The sequence below is a fragment of the Podarcis raffonei genome, chromosome 7 (genome assembly GCF_027172205.1).
Source record: "Podarcis raffonei isolate rPodRaf1 chromosome 7, rPodRaf1.pri, whole genome shotgun sequence".
NCBI lineage: Eukaryota > Metazoa > Chordata > Lepidosauria > Squamata > Lacertidae > Podarcis > Podarcis raffonei.
Window position 1 is genome coordinate 86,621,390 of NC_070608.1, and position 16,776 is coordinate 86,638,165.

At 47.7% G+C, this 16,776-nt stretch overlaps 1 protein-coding gene across 1 annotated transcript; it reads left to right on the forward strand.

Moving 5' to 3' along the window:
- The first annotated feature begins 3,880 nt into the window (after positions 1 to 3,880).
- On the forward strand, positions 3,881 to 13,482 carry LOC128418009 (START domain-containing protein 10-like). Its single transcript, XM_053397333.1, has 6 exons — positions 3,881 to 4,693; positions 8,531 to 8,678; positions 9,483 to 9,586; positions 10,401 to 10,518; positions 11,375 to 11,427; positions 13,045 to 13,482. The coding sequence occupies exons 1-6, from the start codon at positions 4,529 to 4,531 to the stop codon at positions 13,255 to 13,257; spliced, it is 801 nt and encodes a 266-aa protein (XP_053253308.1). The 5' UTR covers positions 3,881 to 4,528; the 3' UTR covers positions 13,258 to 13,482.
- The last annotated feature ends 3,294 nt before the right edge of the window (positions 13,483 to 16,776 follow it).

Below are 16,776 nucleotides of genomic sequence, written 5' to 3' on the forward strand. Positions count from 1 at the left end.
TTCCAAAATGTTTGGTAAACGTTGTGGCATAAACTAACTGTGACTTAGCCACTAGATGGCAGTGCCATTTGCCTAGATGATGGTTTCATTTTTATTTAAGCAATAAAGATTATGACTGCCAGTGTTCTCCTAAGCCTTCCATAATACAGTGTGTGTGTGTGTGTTCCATTTATGAATAATCTCAAAGCAATTTATCAATAAAAGCACATATAAAACAATTTCATATTTAAAAAGGATCTCAAAACCAATGCAGTTTCAGGGATAATGTGAAGTTGCCTTCTATTAAGTCAGAATATTGGTCCATCCAACCCAGAACTGTCTACTCCAAGAGACAGCAGTTATCAAGGATCTAGGGCAGAAGATATGCCTGGAGTCCCATGTCCAGTTCTGGGTGCTACAATTTAAGAAGGATGTTGACGAGCTAGAATGTGTGCAGAGGAGGGCAACCAAGATGATCCCAGGTCTGGAAGCCAAGCCTTAGGAGGAGCACTTGAAGGAACTGGGTATGTTTAGCCTGGAGAAGAGGAGACAGAAAAGAGACGTGATAGCCATCTTCAAATATCTTCAGGGCTGACAGATGGAAGATGGAGCAAGCCTGTTTTCACCTGCTCTGGAGGGTAGGACTCCATGGCTTCAAGTTACAAGAAAGGAGATTACAACTCAACATCAGGAAGAATTTTCTGACAGTAAGAGCTGTTTGACAATGGAACGGTCTTCCTTGGAAGGTTGTGGACTCTCCTTCCTTGGAGGTTTTTCAGCAAAGGTTGGGTGGCCACCTGTCCTGGACGCTTTCTCTCAGTTTCCTGCATTGCAGAGGGTTGGACTAGATGACCCTCAGGTTCTCTTCCAGCTCTACAATTATATGAGCCTAAGAATACCACATAGGGATGTGGGAGGCGCTGTGGTCTAAACCACTGAGCCTAGGGTTTGCCCTGAGTTTGCAGGGTTAGCCTGTACGATACCTGAGCCCCTTCTAATTTCTGGGGTCCTAGATCCAGCAAGGGTTAAAATCTAAATTGAGGATTCCATTGTTGAACTAGTCAGGCAAGTTTCTTTGTGAGAGACTGTCCATAGTTGCCACCTAAGGACCACCGTAGGACGCAGGTGGCGCTGTTGTCTAAACCACTGAGCCTCTTGGGCTTGTCGATCAGAAGGTCGGCAGCTCGAATCCCCGTGACGGGGTGAGCTCCCGTTGCTCGGTCCCTGCTCCTGCCCACCTAGCAGTTTGAAAGCATGTCAAAGTGCAAGTAGATAAATAGGTATCTCTCCAGCGGGAAGGTAAACGGCGTTTCCGTGTGCTGCTCTGGTTTCACCAGAAGCGGCTTAGTCATTTTGGCCACATGACCCAGAAAAACTGTGGACAAACGTCGGCTCCCTCGGCCAGTAAAGCGAGATGAGCGCCGCAACCCCAGAGTCGTTCACGACTGGACTTAACTATCAGGGGTCCTTTACCTTTAAGAAGACCACATGTAGCCCTTGGAAGGTAGCTCATGGAGAAATGTGGCCCTCAGACTGCAAAAGATTCCCCCAACCTTAAATACTTAATTTAGGTTTGGAAAATCATGTCTTAAAACATGGAGCAGCATATGGTTTCTCATCTTCTGGTTTGTGGATTGTATAGTATACTAGAAGGGCTGTCTAGTTAATTACAGAAACCCCAGGCAAACAATGTGGCAATTAGAAGCAGAACAAGCAGATGGAAAAGTTCTCCTCCTCCTTTGAAATTTTCCGGTATTACTATTTCTCACAAGGTTTAAAACAGGTTTAAGCTGGGAAGCTGTATTATTTGAAAAAGCAGGTCCAATTAATCATCTTGGATGTGTGTATTGCTGTGATTTTTTTATTTTTTTATTTTTTGCAATGAGCTCCAAGTCTTTTGTGAAATGTGAGTTTTGTTCTTCCACAGCCTACGAGCAATCTGTGCAAAGCACTTGGCTTGGACATTCATTAAGCAATTTGTCATCCCAAGAAAAGCAGCGCTTGCAGGCAATATCCCCACCAAATCTGGGCCTCATGGCAGCTGCATTAAGCATCTTTTGTGTTTCTCTGGAGTCTGCACTCAGCACAGGTGCCACCTGCAGGAGATATCCTAGAATTAGCAACAGCATTACCGAAGCCTTTGGCACAGAAAGTGAATATTTTATTATCTTCAGTTGCTTCCATATTAGCCCTTTTCTCTGAAAGTAATCTTTTTTTTAAAAAAAAGAAAGAAAAATAGCAAGTAATGAGCCTACTGCCAGGGCCTAGGAAATGCCTGCTTTGTGATGCAGTTAGCAGTCTTAGGGAAGCCGAAGCAGTTTCAGGATCCTGAGCAGGTGCGCTTGAGAGAGTTTAACCCTTTCTCCACCTGCCCATGGTTCACCCTCTCCCCGAGCTGCACTGCAAAGGAAGCCTCTACGCTGGTGCAATCACAGGCTTCCCTTGAAATGCTAATATGCAGCTTCAGATGTAGTCCCGTGGACACATGCCTGGGAACCAGGCCCCTTGAACATGGTGGAGTTTAAGCTGTGTCCACAGCAGGGTGTAATTGGATACCTGGGCTGTTTCCGTGTGTGCATTCATGCATCTTTGTCCACACGTGAGTGCTTTGAAGTTTATCCAGGCTACTGGATGACGCACTGCGCTGCCCCTCCACTCAATCACTGCTTCCCTGCTCACCATAACTTCCAGAAACCTGAGCTCTATTGTGGATATGCACCTTAAAAATATATATACTGCTATTGAAATGTTTCTCAAAATACTCGTATCAACACCTAAACGAGTTTGCTAATCATTGGATATCCCTACTTCTGCTTGTTGTGATTTCTCAATGTGATTAGTATTGCGATATTGTGAACATTGTGATTAATATTGTGACGAGCAAAACTGGTCTTGCTGGACTGTTAGCAGGAAACCTTGATTCAAGGGTCTTTTGAGATGGGGGTCCCTTACTGCCTCCTGCTGCATCTGCCTTGTTACACTCAGATCTGGAGTAGGGGAGCTCCTCTTCCTGGGTCGGGTGCATCCCTAACTGTGCTGGTCCCGTGGGTTACCCAAGAGGCGAGGTCCAAGTCTGATCCGTGGTCAAAGATGTAATGTGGAGGCAGTCCATAGTAGCTGAAGCTGGGTGCAGGGCAGGGAGTCGGGTGAAGTCAGGAACAGGCTTGCAAGCAGGGAGCCTGGGCAGGTCAGGAGCTCAGGCAGGAATTAGCAACCAACAATGTTGCTCCCACAACTTGGACCTGGGGCTGGCCGGCTTTTATCTGCCCCGAGGCATAGGGCGGCCCCGATCCTCTGGTGACTCGCCTCTCCTGGCCTGGAGGCAAGCACTCCTTCTGTGGGAACTTAGTTCCCTCCGCCTCTCTGCCCTGAGCCTCTGCAGCTCAGGAGAGGATGGAGGGTTACTGGACCCAGAGGCAACCTCAGCTTCCTCTGATGGGGCTGAGAGTGGAGCACCTGCAGGCAATGGGTCCTCCATCACCTCAGGAGCCAGAGCAGAGTCAGCTGATGTCCTCACCTGAGGATCCAGCACAGGTGAGGACCCTTCAGGCTCATGCCCCAGCTCAGCTGGTTCTGGAGGCGGGGAATCCTGTGCAGGCTGGGATCCCTCAGGTTCAGTATCCGAGTCCAAAACCCAGCCCATCACACTATCTCTAACAAGGCCACAGCATTTTGAAAGCTCTGAACACAACATTCTAGCTTCGTCACAGCTGAAGGAGTTACAATCTGAAAACCCCTCCCTTTATGCTCCGGTACATCTGGAATTTCCTTTTTGCCTCAGAATGTATTGCCAGGAGAATGGCCAGTGTGAGGCAATCCCCACAACCTTCTCTCTGTTCCAGAATCCCTGTTCCACAATCTAGAATTTTCTCTAGCTCCCCCACAACGGTTCCATTGCAGGGTAAGTAGACTAGTCTGCATCCTGCATTAACAAGGCCATTAACCATCTGCAGAACTGAACCCAGCGGCGGCTGCTGCTGCTGCTGCTGCTGGCAAGTGCCCAGCTGGTTCTGCAACTCAGTGCGGCAAAGTCAGAGGCAGGTTAAGAGAAGCAGAAATTAGGAGAGGGATAGGAGAGAGGCATGGGAGGAGGCACTGGAGAATGCTGGGGATAGAACACCGAAATGGGCTCTGTGTGTGTTTGTGCACTTACAGATTATTCACATAAATAGCAGAAGCTTCCCAGGGGGGCCTGGTGCCCTTTGGCAGGACTGAGAAGGCATCCACACTGCCAGCAGCAGCCGTGACTCTTCTGCAGGAGAGGAGCGTCTAGGCTCTGAAGAGCCCACGCCATGCAGTTGATGGAGGCACTGAATGTAGCAGTAGCCGCCGCCATCCCTTCTCTCCCAGAGTCAGGGCTGGGGGCCCAGAGAGGCCCCTGACAGATCCGGGGAGGGAGAGTTATGAAGGAAGAAAGGGAAGTGGCCAGGTCAGCGCTGAGCCCAGCGTAGCTTCCCCAGTAGCCAGCCAGGAACCTCTCTTGCCTGGGTGGGTATTTGCACAGCTCCTTCTCTCAGGCAGCCTGGCGGCCCTGCAGGAAGCTGCACCTATGTCTGGGGAAGGAGAAAGAGCCTACATCCCAGATGATTCCGACTTCAGCACTTTCCGGGACCAGTGTGAAAGCCAGGAAGGCTGGAGCAGCCGGTATAACAAGGGAGGAGTGGCAGTGTGGACCCAAATGCAGCAGGAGAGCAAGACTGTCCAGAAAATCAAGGTAAGGGGGTGGCATTCAGCTATGGTTTACTCAGAGTAGACCCATTGGAATTAATGAACACGACATTAATTCCAGAGGCTCTGCTCTGAGTAAAACTTACTTGAATGCCACCCAGGGGCCCCTGCCTGGGCTTGGGAATCATGGGTGATGATGCAGCACTGCCCACCCCCTTTCTGCCCCCTCTGATTTGCCCAGGAGCCTCTTCTCCTGCTCCTGCCCCATGAATGCTGGACTCCAAAACAAAGGTTGGCTCCAAAACAAGCATCCCTCTTGCTGCGCTCAGTTCTCAAATTAATCCAGGCTGCAGAATGTGCAATGCTGCAATTCAGCTAGAATGTTAGAGGTCCTGGAAGATCCTTTGGGCTCTCACATTCCCCTTTCCTCATCCTCTTTTCCCCTTTCTTTTTATCTCTGAGGGATCTCTGCTGTTTTAGCCTCCGAGCACATTTTACAGGCAAAAATATCCCTGTTCAGGTATCTTGGACATGAACTGAGATAGATATAGGGGAAGATAAGGCTCATTCTGTGTTTTTGAGTATCCTGCCCAGAGAATTGAACACTGTATATGGATTTGATAGTAGATAAAGACACAAGCTTTTGAGTTGTGGTTAGCCCTCAGAAGGAGGCTGATTCAGTTTTCACTCACTGGCTCCACACATCGTTTTCTTGAGCTCACATATTGACATTGAGGCGCTACTTATTCCATATCTGAAAGGCCTGGGATCAATACAATGGAACCTGGTTTACTTGTGTACATGAAGATTCTTTATTTAACAAACGGTTAATTGTGATTTACATGTTTACTAAAAAAAAAGTCACACTGTGCTTAGCGGAGTTTATTTATTTTCAGTAAGTGTGTCTAGAATTTCTAAGCAGAATGTTCAAAGGGATTCCTGTGACTTTAATGTTTGCATGGCTGAGAGAAAGTTCTGAGATAATGGCTTCTTTTCTCATGCCTTACTGGGCTGGGCAGATGGCAGGGAGGGAGACTGATGGTGAAATCAGTGCTGCTTATGCGTGGAGGTTTTCACGCTGCTCACATGATGTAATGGTCATCAAAATTCCAGCCTATCAGTGGCATGTGTGTACTCCAGAGGGCCCTGGCCCCATGTGCAGACTTCAGAGGGAGCACAAAGCAGGCGCCCCCAGCCTGGCCCAGAGCTTTTCTTCTGGGTTTGGAGGAACCAGCACTCATGGAGAGAAGCACTAGGCTGCACCTGCGTGGGGCGTGTGCTTCGTGCCCACCCAGTGCTGCCAGCTGGCCAGGCTTCCCCCTGTGTGGGTGGGCAGGCACTAACTCTCCCGGTCCAGGAATGGCCATAGCTCTCAAACCAGCCACTGTTGGTGGAAGGCCCTTCTAGATGGTATACACGTATCTGAAATATTCCTCTGCTGGACTAAATAATTCCTGTGCAGATACATTTAATCTTCAGGCAAGGGAGACTGGGCATCTGGAGGTCTCATTTCCAAACAGTGGAAGCCCCCAGCCCACCCCCCTGTGTGTGCGTGGATTGCCGATGGAATAATATGAGCTCTTCTGTACATGAGTACCAAGAAGAAAATAAGCACAAAAAAGAGAAAAGCCAGTATAAAAATGGGATAGCTCTTTTCATTCGGCATCTGGCTAGTATTTATTTAAAAAGGGGAACAGGATAATGAGCAGCAGATACCATCTTGCTAATCTTAGTCCATTGCTTTCATTGAACTGAGCTGAGATAGATGCAGATAGATAGATCCATGAAGTACCAACTGCCTGAGGCACTTAATCCTACAGACAGCTTTAGTTACAGGTGCCGTCATGACTTTGGTTACCACTAATCTGGGGTGGATCTAAACATAGGGGGGTAAACGCTATCAATAAGCCAGAAATCAGATTGTTTTAACAAAAGAAAAGAAATCTCTATGGGAAATCGTGTTTTAAAATTTCCTGCTCTCTGGCGCCATCTTGTGTTGCATGTTTATAGCACATTCAAATTGCTGTTTCTTTAAGAATGTAGCCGAGTCCTCGGTCTCTAGTTCAGGGTAGAAACCACCTGCAGACTTATGAGATCTGGAATCGCTTTCTCAGGCTGGATCTAGACACATCAAAAAAGTGTTTCAGGAAAACACATTGTAAACTTCAAAAAGGGAAATTATGATGGCGAAAGACGGGACTCCACAGCCCCATCTGTTGTCACAGTGATAAAATGCATATAAAGCGCTTTTTCTTTACTAATGTAGTTGAATGCTCAGCGGCAAGTATGTGGTTGCCCCCACCAGACATTGAGTGAAGAATTTCCATATTTCTTTCACTCCCTTTTTGCAGGGTTTCACCACCATGACATCATCCAGTCATGGTCACCTTGTATTGGTGGAGGGGATAGATGGGCTTCTTTGAACAACAACATTTAAACATGTGGAGATGAAGAGAGGGGATGGATGTCCCCCAAATTCCAATGCCTGGATGATGTGTTCAAGATGCAGACCCTCAAGGAGTGGCTGAGGAATTTCCTCTCGGGCCAGCTGCCTCTCTCCTGGAGCATCCTTTGGGATTCTCCGTCTCCTTGGGAACTAGAAGCTCAGAGCTGTGTCATGCAAGAAAGACCTTAAGAAAGCCAGGGAGGCCCAGGCACTGCCACCAGACAACCTGAGAGGACTATGTGGCTCCCAATTTTATACTGTTCATTTGTTTTAGTGTTTGAAACTGGTAAACCACCCTAAAGGGGAAGGTGCTATATAATTGCAAGAAGCAAAGACGTCGGACGCAGGGGCTATTGCATTGCACCTCACAACTGAGAGTAAAACCTTTGGGATTGTGAGAGGTTATATGTTCAACACCAGCAGATGCTAAACAAAATACCGTATTTTTAGCTCTATAAGACGCACCTTTTCCCCTCCAAAAATTAAGGGGGAGTGTGTGTGCGTCTTATGGAGTGAATGCAGGCTCCATGGCTTTGCGTTGCTTCCACTGAAGCCAGAGAGGTGCGTGTTATGGTCGGGTGTGTCCTATAGAGCGAAAAATACGGTAAACGAAATCCACTTATATTAATAAATCACACAAAATATTCACATAGCTGCCATTTTATTGATTTTGCATAATCCTTAAAGTTTCAGAATCCAGGTTTTCTTGGCACATAATTGACCTCTCCCCAAGTTATCTGCTTCTGTTCCAAATGGACTCCTGCTCCACACAGTTGCTTGTGATGGATTGTTTGAGCTAAGCCAACTGAAGAGAAAAGCTTGGTCTAAGTGCACTTGACCTTGTTTTGGGTTAAGGCGTCTCATTACAGAAGATCTGACTAATAACACAGTGATGGAATCTGAAGAGCCACGTGATGCAACTCTTGCTGGATTGTACCAGCTCAGACTGAAGCTTAGGTAACACTAAACTCCCTGCATGCAGAAAATTAATGTGTAAAGTAAAAGGAAGGCTCAGTCACACTCACTTTTTGCCCCATTCTTTCCAGGAACAGATCTGTGTTTAAAAGCTCTGTCCTAATGTGTTTCTTTTGTTTGTTGCTACTGCTCTGGAGCTTTTCCTGTGAAAACCCGCTCCTTAATAGCCAGTCAGGACAAACATCCATTCAGGTTTTTAGTGGTTTGCTCTGATAGAGCTTTAAAGAGCAAGTTTTTGTGAGGAAAAATCTGGAGCAAATAAAGGAGCTTTAAAGTGCAGACCATGCCTGGAAAAAAGCAGGGGATGCAAAGTTTAGCTTGTTTTATTACAATTTCCCTCTCACTTGCCCAGCCTTTGCCCTACCCCTTGGTAAAATGTTTTGCCTCAGAGTCTGATGACACAGCTGCTGTGCTTGCTAGCAGTTTTTCAGTGCATGATCACACAAATTCCTTGCCACACAGATGCGTATCGTCTGCCGTGATGTGCCTCCAGAGACGCTCTATGATGTTCTACATGACACCAGTTACCGCAAGAAGTGGGACTCCAACATGATTGAGACCCATGACATTGGACGCCTGACTGTCAACGCAGATGTTGGGTATTACTCCTGTGAGCAACCTTGCTTCTTGCACTTGACTGGCATGGAACCCCTGACAGATTATGTGGCTTCCTAGAAGAAAGCACTTCTTGTGCCTCTAAGCTACATCCCCATCTGTGCCCAGAGGGGCTGCTGGGCTTGGGGCTGGTGTATCTTGAGAATGCCACTGGATTACTCCGCTGCAATCCTAGACCCACTTACCTGAGAGTAATTCTTTCTGAATAGCCATGGGTAGGCCTGCACTGAAACCCTTAGTGCTGAGCTTCTTGCATTCCCCAAAAGAAAACAAAAAACTCAGCAAGGATTTTAAGCTGTAGCTGGATGGCCACCTATCAGGGGTGCTGTAACAGTGGGTTTCCTGAGGTCCCTTCCAGCTGAATGGTTTTCTGAGCAGAACACCACATTCTACATTCTGCCATGCACATTAAATAAAATGAATATTTGCTCAACTAACGTCTGCCCAAAACATGGCATGCAAACATGGCGTTTCTTTTTCTTTTAATGTGGGGTTCTGAATGGGCATTGGGGAAGGAATGGCTGAGGTAGAACTAGCAGTGAATACTTTGCTGCTCAGGTCAGGAAAACATTTAGCAAGGAGGACAGGTAGATCCAGGTACACACATTGGAGCTGCTTCATTAATGCTTGGCATTTATATGGTGCTATTCAAAACACATCTCTGTAGGCTGGTGTTATGTCCCCAGAACAGAATGGGGGTGAACCATGTTCTCTAGGCAATGTCTCTAGTGAGGCAGTATTTCCTCCTGGGGTTTTTAATTTCAGTATGTTCTTGCTAACCGTGTTTTTTCTCTTGCAGGGAGGTGCCCAAGTCCTCTGAAGAATAGGGACTTTGTTACCTTGCGCTCCTGGCTGCCCCTTGGCCACGACTACATGATCATCAACTACAGCGTCAAACATCCAGTGAGCCACATGCTCTCAGCTCCTTGCAGCTGATCCTTGGGTGGTGCTTGCGGTCCTGCCATGCTGCTCAGAATAGGAAGCAGGGATGGGCACCATCCCTGGCTTGGTACCCTGCTGGCAAGGAAGAGGAAGGGTTATAGAGCAAGGGGTTTCCCTCCACCCCATCTCTTCTCTTCCTTTGCTCATGCAGAGGCACAGAATTCCTTCTTCCTCAACCCCCTTCTCTCAGGCATGCCAGTTTCTCAACCCCCTTCCCTCATTTGTCATCCTTTAAGCCCCATTAAAAGCACGCCTTTACTCAAAGGAACCTAGGAAGTTGCCTTCTAGAGAGTCAGACCATTGCTCTATCTGGCTGAGTAGCTGGCAGCAGCTCTATGGGGTTTCGGAGACAGACAAGTCTCTTCCAGAGCTAACTGGAGGTTGAACCTGGGGCCTTCTGAATACAAAGCATGTGTTCTAGCACTGAGCCATGGCCTTACACCAAGTCAAGGGAATCATTTCTATCTGCTGTGCAGCAAGAATATCTCACTCACCTCTTCCTGAGTTGGCCACTGTGGGGAACTGGCAGCCTCCACAGTGGGATTGCCGCTGCTGCTGCTTCTAGGCTTGGCTATCCACCAGTTTCCTCCTTTCCCTCCTTCGCTCCCTCCATGGGCCCTGCTCCTACACCTGAGGGCCCTTAGTGCATATGCATCTGTTTCTACAAAGGGCTTATTGTGTGATTCAGTGCCTTCACGAGTTCCCCTTCAAGCGGACACTCATGTTGGTGACTGCATGTATGAACCAAGCCTTAAACTGTGGGGTCTCTCTGCAGAAGTACCCACCCCGAAAGGACTGCGTGAGGGCCGTATCCCTGCAGACGGGCTACTTGATCAAGGCAACGGACAAGAGTGGCTGCATTCTTTACTACCTCACCCAAGTAGACCCTCGAGGTGAGCATTTTTACGCCCAGGTTGTGGCTGGGAAAAGACAAAGCCTGAGGGGGGGGGGTTGTTCCAGGCAAGTCAATGTTGAGGGTTAAAGGCGGTAAATAAAGGGGAGATTTCCTAAGGCACAGATAGGAACCATTTTTGGCAGAGCAGGCCAGATTGCAATTACAGTGGTAAGTCGGGTTAAGTACTTAATTCGTTCGGAGGTCCGTTCTTAACCTGAAACTGTTCTTGACCTGAAGCACCACTTTAGCTAATAGGGCCTCCTGCTGCTGCCGCGCCACGGGAGCACAATTTCTGTTCTCATCCTGAAGCAAAGTTCTTAACCTGAAGCACTATTTCTGGGTTAGCAGAGTCTGTAACCTGAAGCTTCTGTAACCCGAGGTACCACTGTATCTGAGGTTGTTATGACACCACTCGCGAGTCGAAGCCATTGGCACCATGTTTCCCAAGTGCCTGGCAGTGAGGCAGTGCGCAGAAGGGGGGCTTTAACCCTGCTCTCTGCAGGGATTGGCTGTGCGATCAAATTCCACATGGAGGACCTGCTCACTCAGCCGATCCTGCAGGACTGAACTCGCCACCATCAGTTGAACTTGATTGTGCAGCCAATTCAGCCACGTCTCTACTTGCACCATATCTCAGGTGTGGGGCTGGTGGGTGTGCTTTGGGGAGAGGAGCCTTGCAGGATAGCAAAGGATAGCCAAAGGACCCACAGCGATGGGTGACGCACCTGTCCCATGGGGCACAATAGACTGGGCTCTTCTCTGTGTAGGAATGGTGGGAAAATACAGCAGTTATCATGGCAGAGATACTTGTGTGCAACAGCTTTTGGTAACGAGTGGATCTGGTTTGCTTTTAGGTTCATTACCAAAGTGGGTGGTGAATAAAGCGTCTCAGTACGTGGCACCAAAGGTAAGTTGGAGTTGTGTGGGCACATCCATGTGGCAGGATGGCGATGACTGAAGAAAGTTGCTAAGCAGGCTTGGGGGGGGGGATAACTGTCCATATTGGCACACTTGTGGGAATGTTCAGGGATGCAGGAGAGGATATATTGCCTGATAATAGCCTTTCCAACTTGTGTTAACAAGTTCACAATTTAGCAGAGAAACATTCCCCTTTTAAACTCAGCGGATGCGTTTGCTCAGGCTCGCTAAAGCCTCTATAATAACTGTTCTGGTATTTCCCCCTTATTCCCTCATAAAAGATAAGGCACAACACAATCTTCTATAAAAGCATAAAAAGAGTTTACTCACATTCTGTTCACAATCGGATCCCAGAAGGCAGACTTAGCTTAGAAAAGTAACATACACCTGGAAACTATCTCATAAGAAGACAGTCCCTTTGTCCTATCTTGGCTGGAAGCCAAGAGAGCATCTTTGGCTAAGTAGATGTTGCTTCTTCGATGCATGTAGTCAAAAAGAGAGAGAGATGGCTGCCCTGCCCTGTGCTTTTGTCTTACCTGCACAGGTGAGGCCACGCCCACCTCTAGTCACATGCAGAGGAAGTCTGCCCCAGCCCAGAAGGAAACAGGAAGTTTACCTGCTGGCTGGACAAACATTCCTCCCCATGTGTAAACATGTTCACTCTAGGAATGTTGTACTTGACTGCTCTTGTGTTTCACATCCCACAACACTGTCAAAAAGTGTAGCACAGCTAGAATATGGAAGAGCTGTGCTATGGGTGACACCTCTGCAGTTTTTAGGCCAGCAGCTCCCAAACAAGCGTGGCCCAGGATGTTTTGCTGCTTAAGGCAAACACCCCCCACACAGACACACACACCATGGGCACTCCCTGCCATTGCCATGGGCCCATCACCACCTCCTACTCCACAGGCACCCCCCGCTGCCACTCCCATCGCGGTGCAAGTGTGGTGGAGCCCATGGCAGCATCATGCCCACAGAGGAGGCAGAGGCAGTGTGGCGACGGGGGGGGGTGCGCTTATGGAAAATGTGATGCAGCTGTGGAGGAGGGGGCAGCAAGAGGCACGTTCCTCAGGCTCAGATCTGCTGCCCGAGGCCACCACCTTACTGCACCTCATGGGCATGCCAGCCCTTCAACCAAATTGTTTGCTCGGGGACATTAGGGAGACTCAAAAGAACTGCTAGTGTGCCCCAATAAAGGAATTACCGGTAAATAGCTGGTAGCTCTTAGGAGGGGCATGGAGATTTCTTCTATCAATCAGCCTCCTCTGAGGGCAGGAAATTTTGCCGTGACTGAATTCTATTTTATTTTGATTTTATATACTGGGATCTTTTTATGTGAACCACCCTGAGACCTCCGGGCATAGGGCAGTATATAAATTATTATTATTATTATTATTATTATTATTATTATTATTATTATTATTATATGAGCCAAAGAGACCTGATGTTCACAAAGGTCATCTACTGTACCTCTGTCTCAGCCACAGCCCTGAGCCTGCTGCCTCTGTCTGCTCATGTAAAAGTGGATCTTTGCTTTCAGTTCAGAGACACAATGCACATTAGCAACCAGATTTTTGGCTAGTACCAACTTACTCTCCTTTTACAGGCTATGAAGACGATCTATAAGGCAGGGCTGAAGTACCCAGAGTGGAAACGGAAGCATGACCCTGGCTTTAAGCCTTGGTTGTACCCAGAACAGAACACATTGCCCAGCATTAGCCTAGCTGAGCTCTCCCTGCAGCATTCTGACTCCCTGGAGAACATCGACGAGAGCGGTCTGTCTGAAGCCAAGATGAGCCTCAGTGACGACGAGGCCTGAGGCCAGGATCTGGATGCACAGCTCATCGCCGTCCTGTGGGCTGGGTGAAGCCTTCCACCATCCAGAACACAGCAGCTCCCACAGAGCCACCCAGCGCCCACCCACCCAACAGAACACAAAGCTCCCTGCCCTCCAACTCCCCACTTTCCAAGAGACGCGGACACACCAGGGGCATCGTTCAGCACTACTTTTCAAGAAGTGAATATATGACCAGTGGCCACAGTTTGCTCTTGCCTACTTCCCTGTTTGTGAATCTTGTTGGGAAGCACCACAATTGTGCATGGGATGATGGTTTTCAGGTGGCCATGACAGGTCCGCAGAATCTCAGTGCGCAGGAAGGGACACCACAGGACCAACGACCTGAGGTATCCTTTCTGCGCAGACTGAAGTGCAGAGTATCATTGCGGATCTGCCAAGAGCTTGTGGGGGTGGGGTTCTCTCACTTGCTGCTATGCATAATAGCCTTTTAGAGCCATTTGGTGGCACTCGGGGGACAATCCCACTAGCAGTGTCCTGGACTATTCACCGAAAGTTGACATTACGTATTGTAAGTGTGGAATGCGGCAGCCTCCCCTCAGACGGCACAGGACCTAGGAGGGCTGGAAGGTGGCCTTCACACATAATGCTAAGTCACAGATGCCAATGGGATAACCTGGGCCCGGTACACTGTATGCGGATTGGGGCCCTTGCATTCCTCCCTCTGTAATCTATTAGCAAGAACTGCTAGTTATGCACATATATTAATTTAGCCTGGCCTACCTCACAGGGCTGTTGCAAACGGGAAAGGCAGGATAGATGTACATGACCGTGAGCTCTTGGAAGGAAAAGTCACATGCAAATACATAATGCCATTCACAGATTGTGTAAAGAAAAACAAACCTGTACAATCCCAGAAAAGCAGCCCCCCCTTGTTTTAAATGCAACATTTTATAATTCTGTTACCTACTGCAAGATACCAAAACAATAATAATAATAATAATAATAATAATAATAATAAAGTTGGCCAACCCTGACAAATTGATAAACAGCAACAAGGAAAAAATATTGCAAGTATGTGCAGTTTCAAACTTTGCTATCTGAAGTACGAACTCTCAGCTGAGGCTACCTCACAGGGCTGTTGTAAAGATAAAAAAATGGGGAAAGGAAGACAATTATACTCCTTGAGATTCCAGCATTTAAAGCATGATACAAACAAAAGATAAAAAGGACCCCTGGACAGTTAAGTCCAGTCAAAGGCGACTACAGTGGTACCTTGGGTTAAGAACTTAATTCGTTCTGGAGGTCTGTTCTTAACCTGAAACTGTTCTTAACCTGAAGCACTACTTAAGCTAATGGGGCCTCCCACTGCCACCGTGCCACTGCCGCAGCACGATTTCTGTTCTCATCTGAAGCAAAGTTCTTAACCTGAGGTACTATTTCTGGGTTAGTGGAGTCTGTAACCTGAAGCATATGTAACCTGAAGCGTTTGTAACCCGAGGTACGACAGTATGGGGTATGGTGCTCATCTCACTTTTCAGACCATAGGCAGCTTTCTGGGTCATGTGGCCCGCATGACTAAACCGCTTCTGGTGCAATGGGACACTGTGATGGAAGCCAGAGTGCATGGAAATGCCTTTTACCTTCCCGTCACACTGGTACGTATTTATCTACTTGCACTGGCGTGCTTTCGAACTGCTAGGCTGGGAGAATCTGGGGCAGAGCACCAATCTGGAAGCCCAAGAGGCTCAGTGGTTTAAACCACAGCACCACCCGCTCCATGGTACAAACATACAACAGCAAGAAGCAACACTCTCAGCTCTCAGCAAAACACACACAAGGTGACATTTTGTCAACCTTGATAAGCAAAGCTTGTGTTAAAAGTAGGAATTTTAACTTGCTGCATCTGTAAAGTGCTGTAAGGTGGAATGTGACACATGAACAACATAGGAACATAGGGAGCTGCTTTGTATTGAGTCAGGCCATGGGTCCTTCTTTCTCAGTATTGTCTGCACTGACCAAAACAAACAAGATGAATTTTAACAGGGAGAAATGTAAAGTATTGCACTTGGGCAAAAAAAATGAGAGGCACAAATACAAGATGGGTGACACCTGGCTTGAGAGCAGTACATGTGAAAAGGATCTAGGAGTCTTGGTTGACCACAAACTAGACATGAGCCAACAGTGTGATGCGGCAGCTAAAAAAGCCAATGCAATTCTGGGCTGCATCAATAGGAGTATAGCATCTAGATCAAGGGAAGTAATAGTGCCACTGTATTCTGCTCTGGTCAGACCTCACCTGGAGTACTGTGTCCAGTTCTGGGCACCACAGTTCAAGAAGGACACTGACAAACTGGAACGTGTCCAGAGGAGGGCAACCAAAATGGTCAAAGGCCTGGAAACGATGCCTTATGAGGAACGGCTAAGGGAGCTGGGCATGTTTAGCCTGGAGAAAAGGAGGTTAAGGGGTGATATGATAGCCATGTTCAAATATATAAAAGGATGTCACATAGAGGAGGGAGAAAGGTTGTTTTCTGCTGCTCCAGAGAAGCGGACACGGAGCAATGGATCCAAACTACAAGAAAGAAGATTCCACCTAAACATTAGGAAGAACTTCCTGACAGTAAGAGCTGTTCGACAGTGGAATTTGCTGCCAAGGAGTGTGGTGGAGTCTCCTTCTTTGGAGGTCTTTAAGCAGAGGCTTGACAACCATATGTCAGGAGTGCTCTGATGGTGTTTCCTGCTTGGCAGGGGGTTGGACTCGATGGCCCTTGTGGTCTCTTCCAACTCTATGATTCTATGATTCTATGATTCTATGATTCTATGACTGGCAGCTGCTTTCCAGGGTTTCAGGAATGAGCTTCTCCCAGCCCAGATGCCATTGGGAATTGAAACAGAGACCACCTGCTTGCAAGGCGGATGATCTACCACTTTCCTAAGGGGGGTGAGAGAGAGAGAAGGGAGAAAGAGATCAGAGGGGTAGCACAACTCCAGATGACTGAACAACACTGGAGAAGCAAGTCACCACCAGGGCCACGAACAGTGGTGGTGAAGAAGGCTTTCATGAAATCTCCTCCCACACTGGCTCAGAATCAGTCATGACTCACCAGTCTCGTAAGTAGCAAATCAGAACTGGATTTCTAGACTCAGAAACAAGGAATTATCTGTGCTTCCCCATTTAAGGGACCTTCCCAGATCAGATGCAGACAGAAAATTATGTCTGTATAAAGAATTAATATTCATTCAGTGTGAATCAGTTTCAAGTTATTCTTTAAAGTCACAGCTTCTGTGTGGGGGTGATGAGAATAGGAACATCTTTTTCCTGTCAGAGTCCAACATTCATTCTCTGCTAGGAAAAAAATCTCACTCTATATAGAAAGCTGATGTATATAGAAAGCTAAGGAAGCGGGTGGCGCTGTGGGTTAAACCACAGAGCCTAGGGCTTGCCGATCGCATGGTCGGCGGTTCGAATCCCCGCGGCGGGGTGAGTTCCCGACTTTCGGTCCCAGCTCCTGCCCACCTAGCAGTTCGAAAGCACCCCTA

Coding starts and splice junctions, on each gene's coding strand:
- LOC128418009 (XM_053397333.1), top strand. CDS start 4,529: ATGTCTGGGGAAGGAGAAAGAGCCTACATCCCAGATGATTCCGACTTC. Junction 9,587..10,400: donor ACTACAGCGTCAAACATCCA/GTGAGCCACATG, acceptor GTCTCTCTGCAG/AAGTACCCACCCCGAAAGGA. Junction 11,428..13,044: donor CTCAGTACGTGGCACCAAAG/GTAAGTTGGAGT, acceptor CTCCTTTTACAG/GCTATGAAGACGATCTATAA.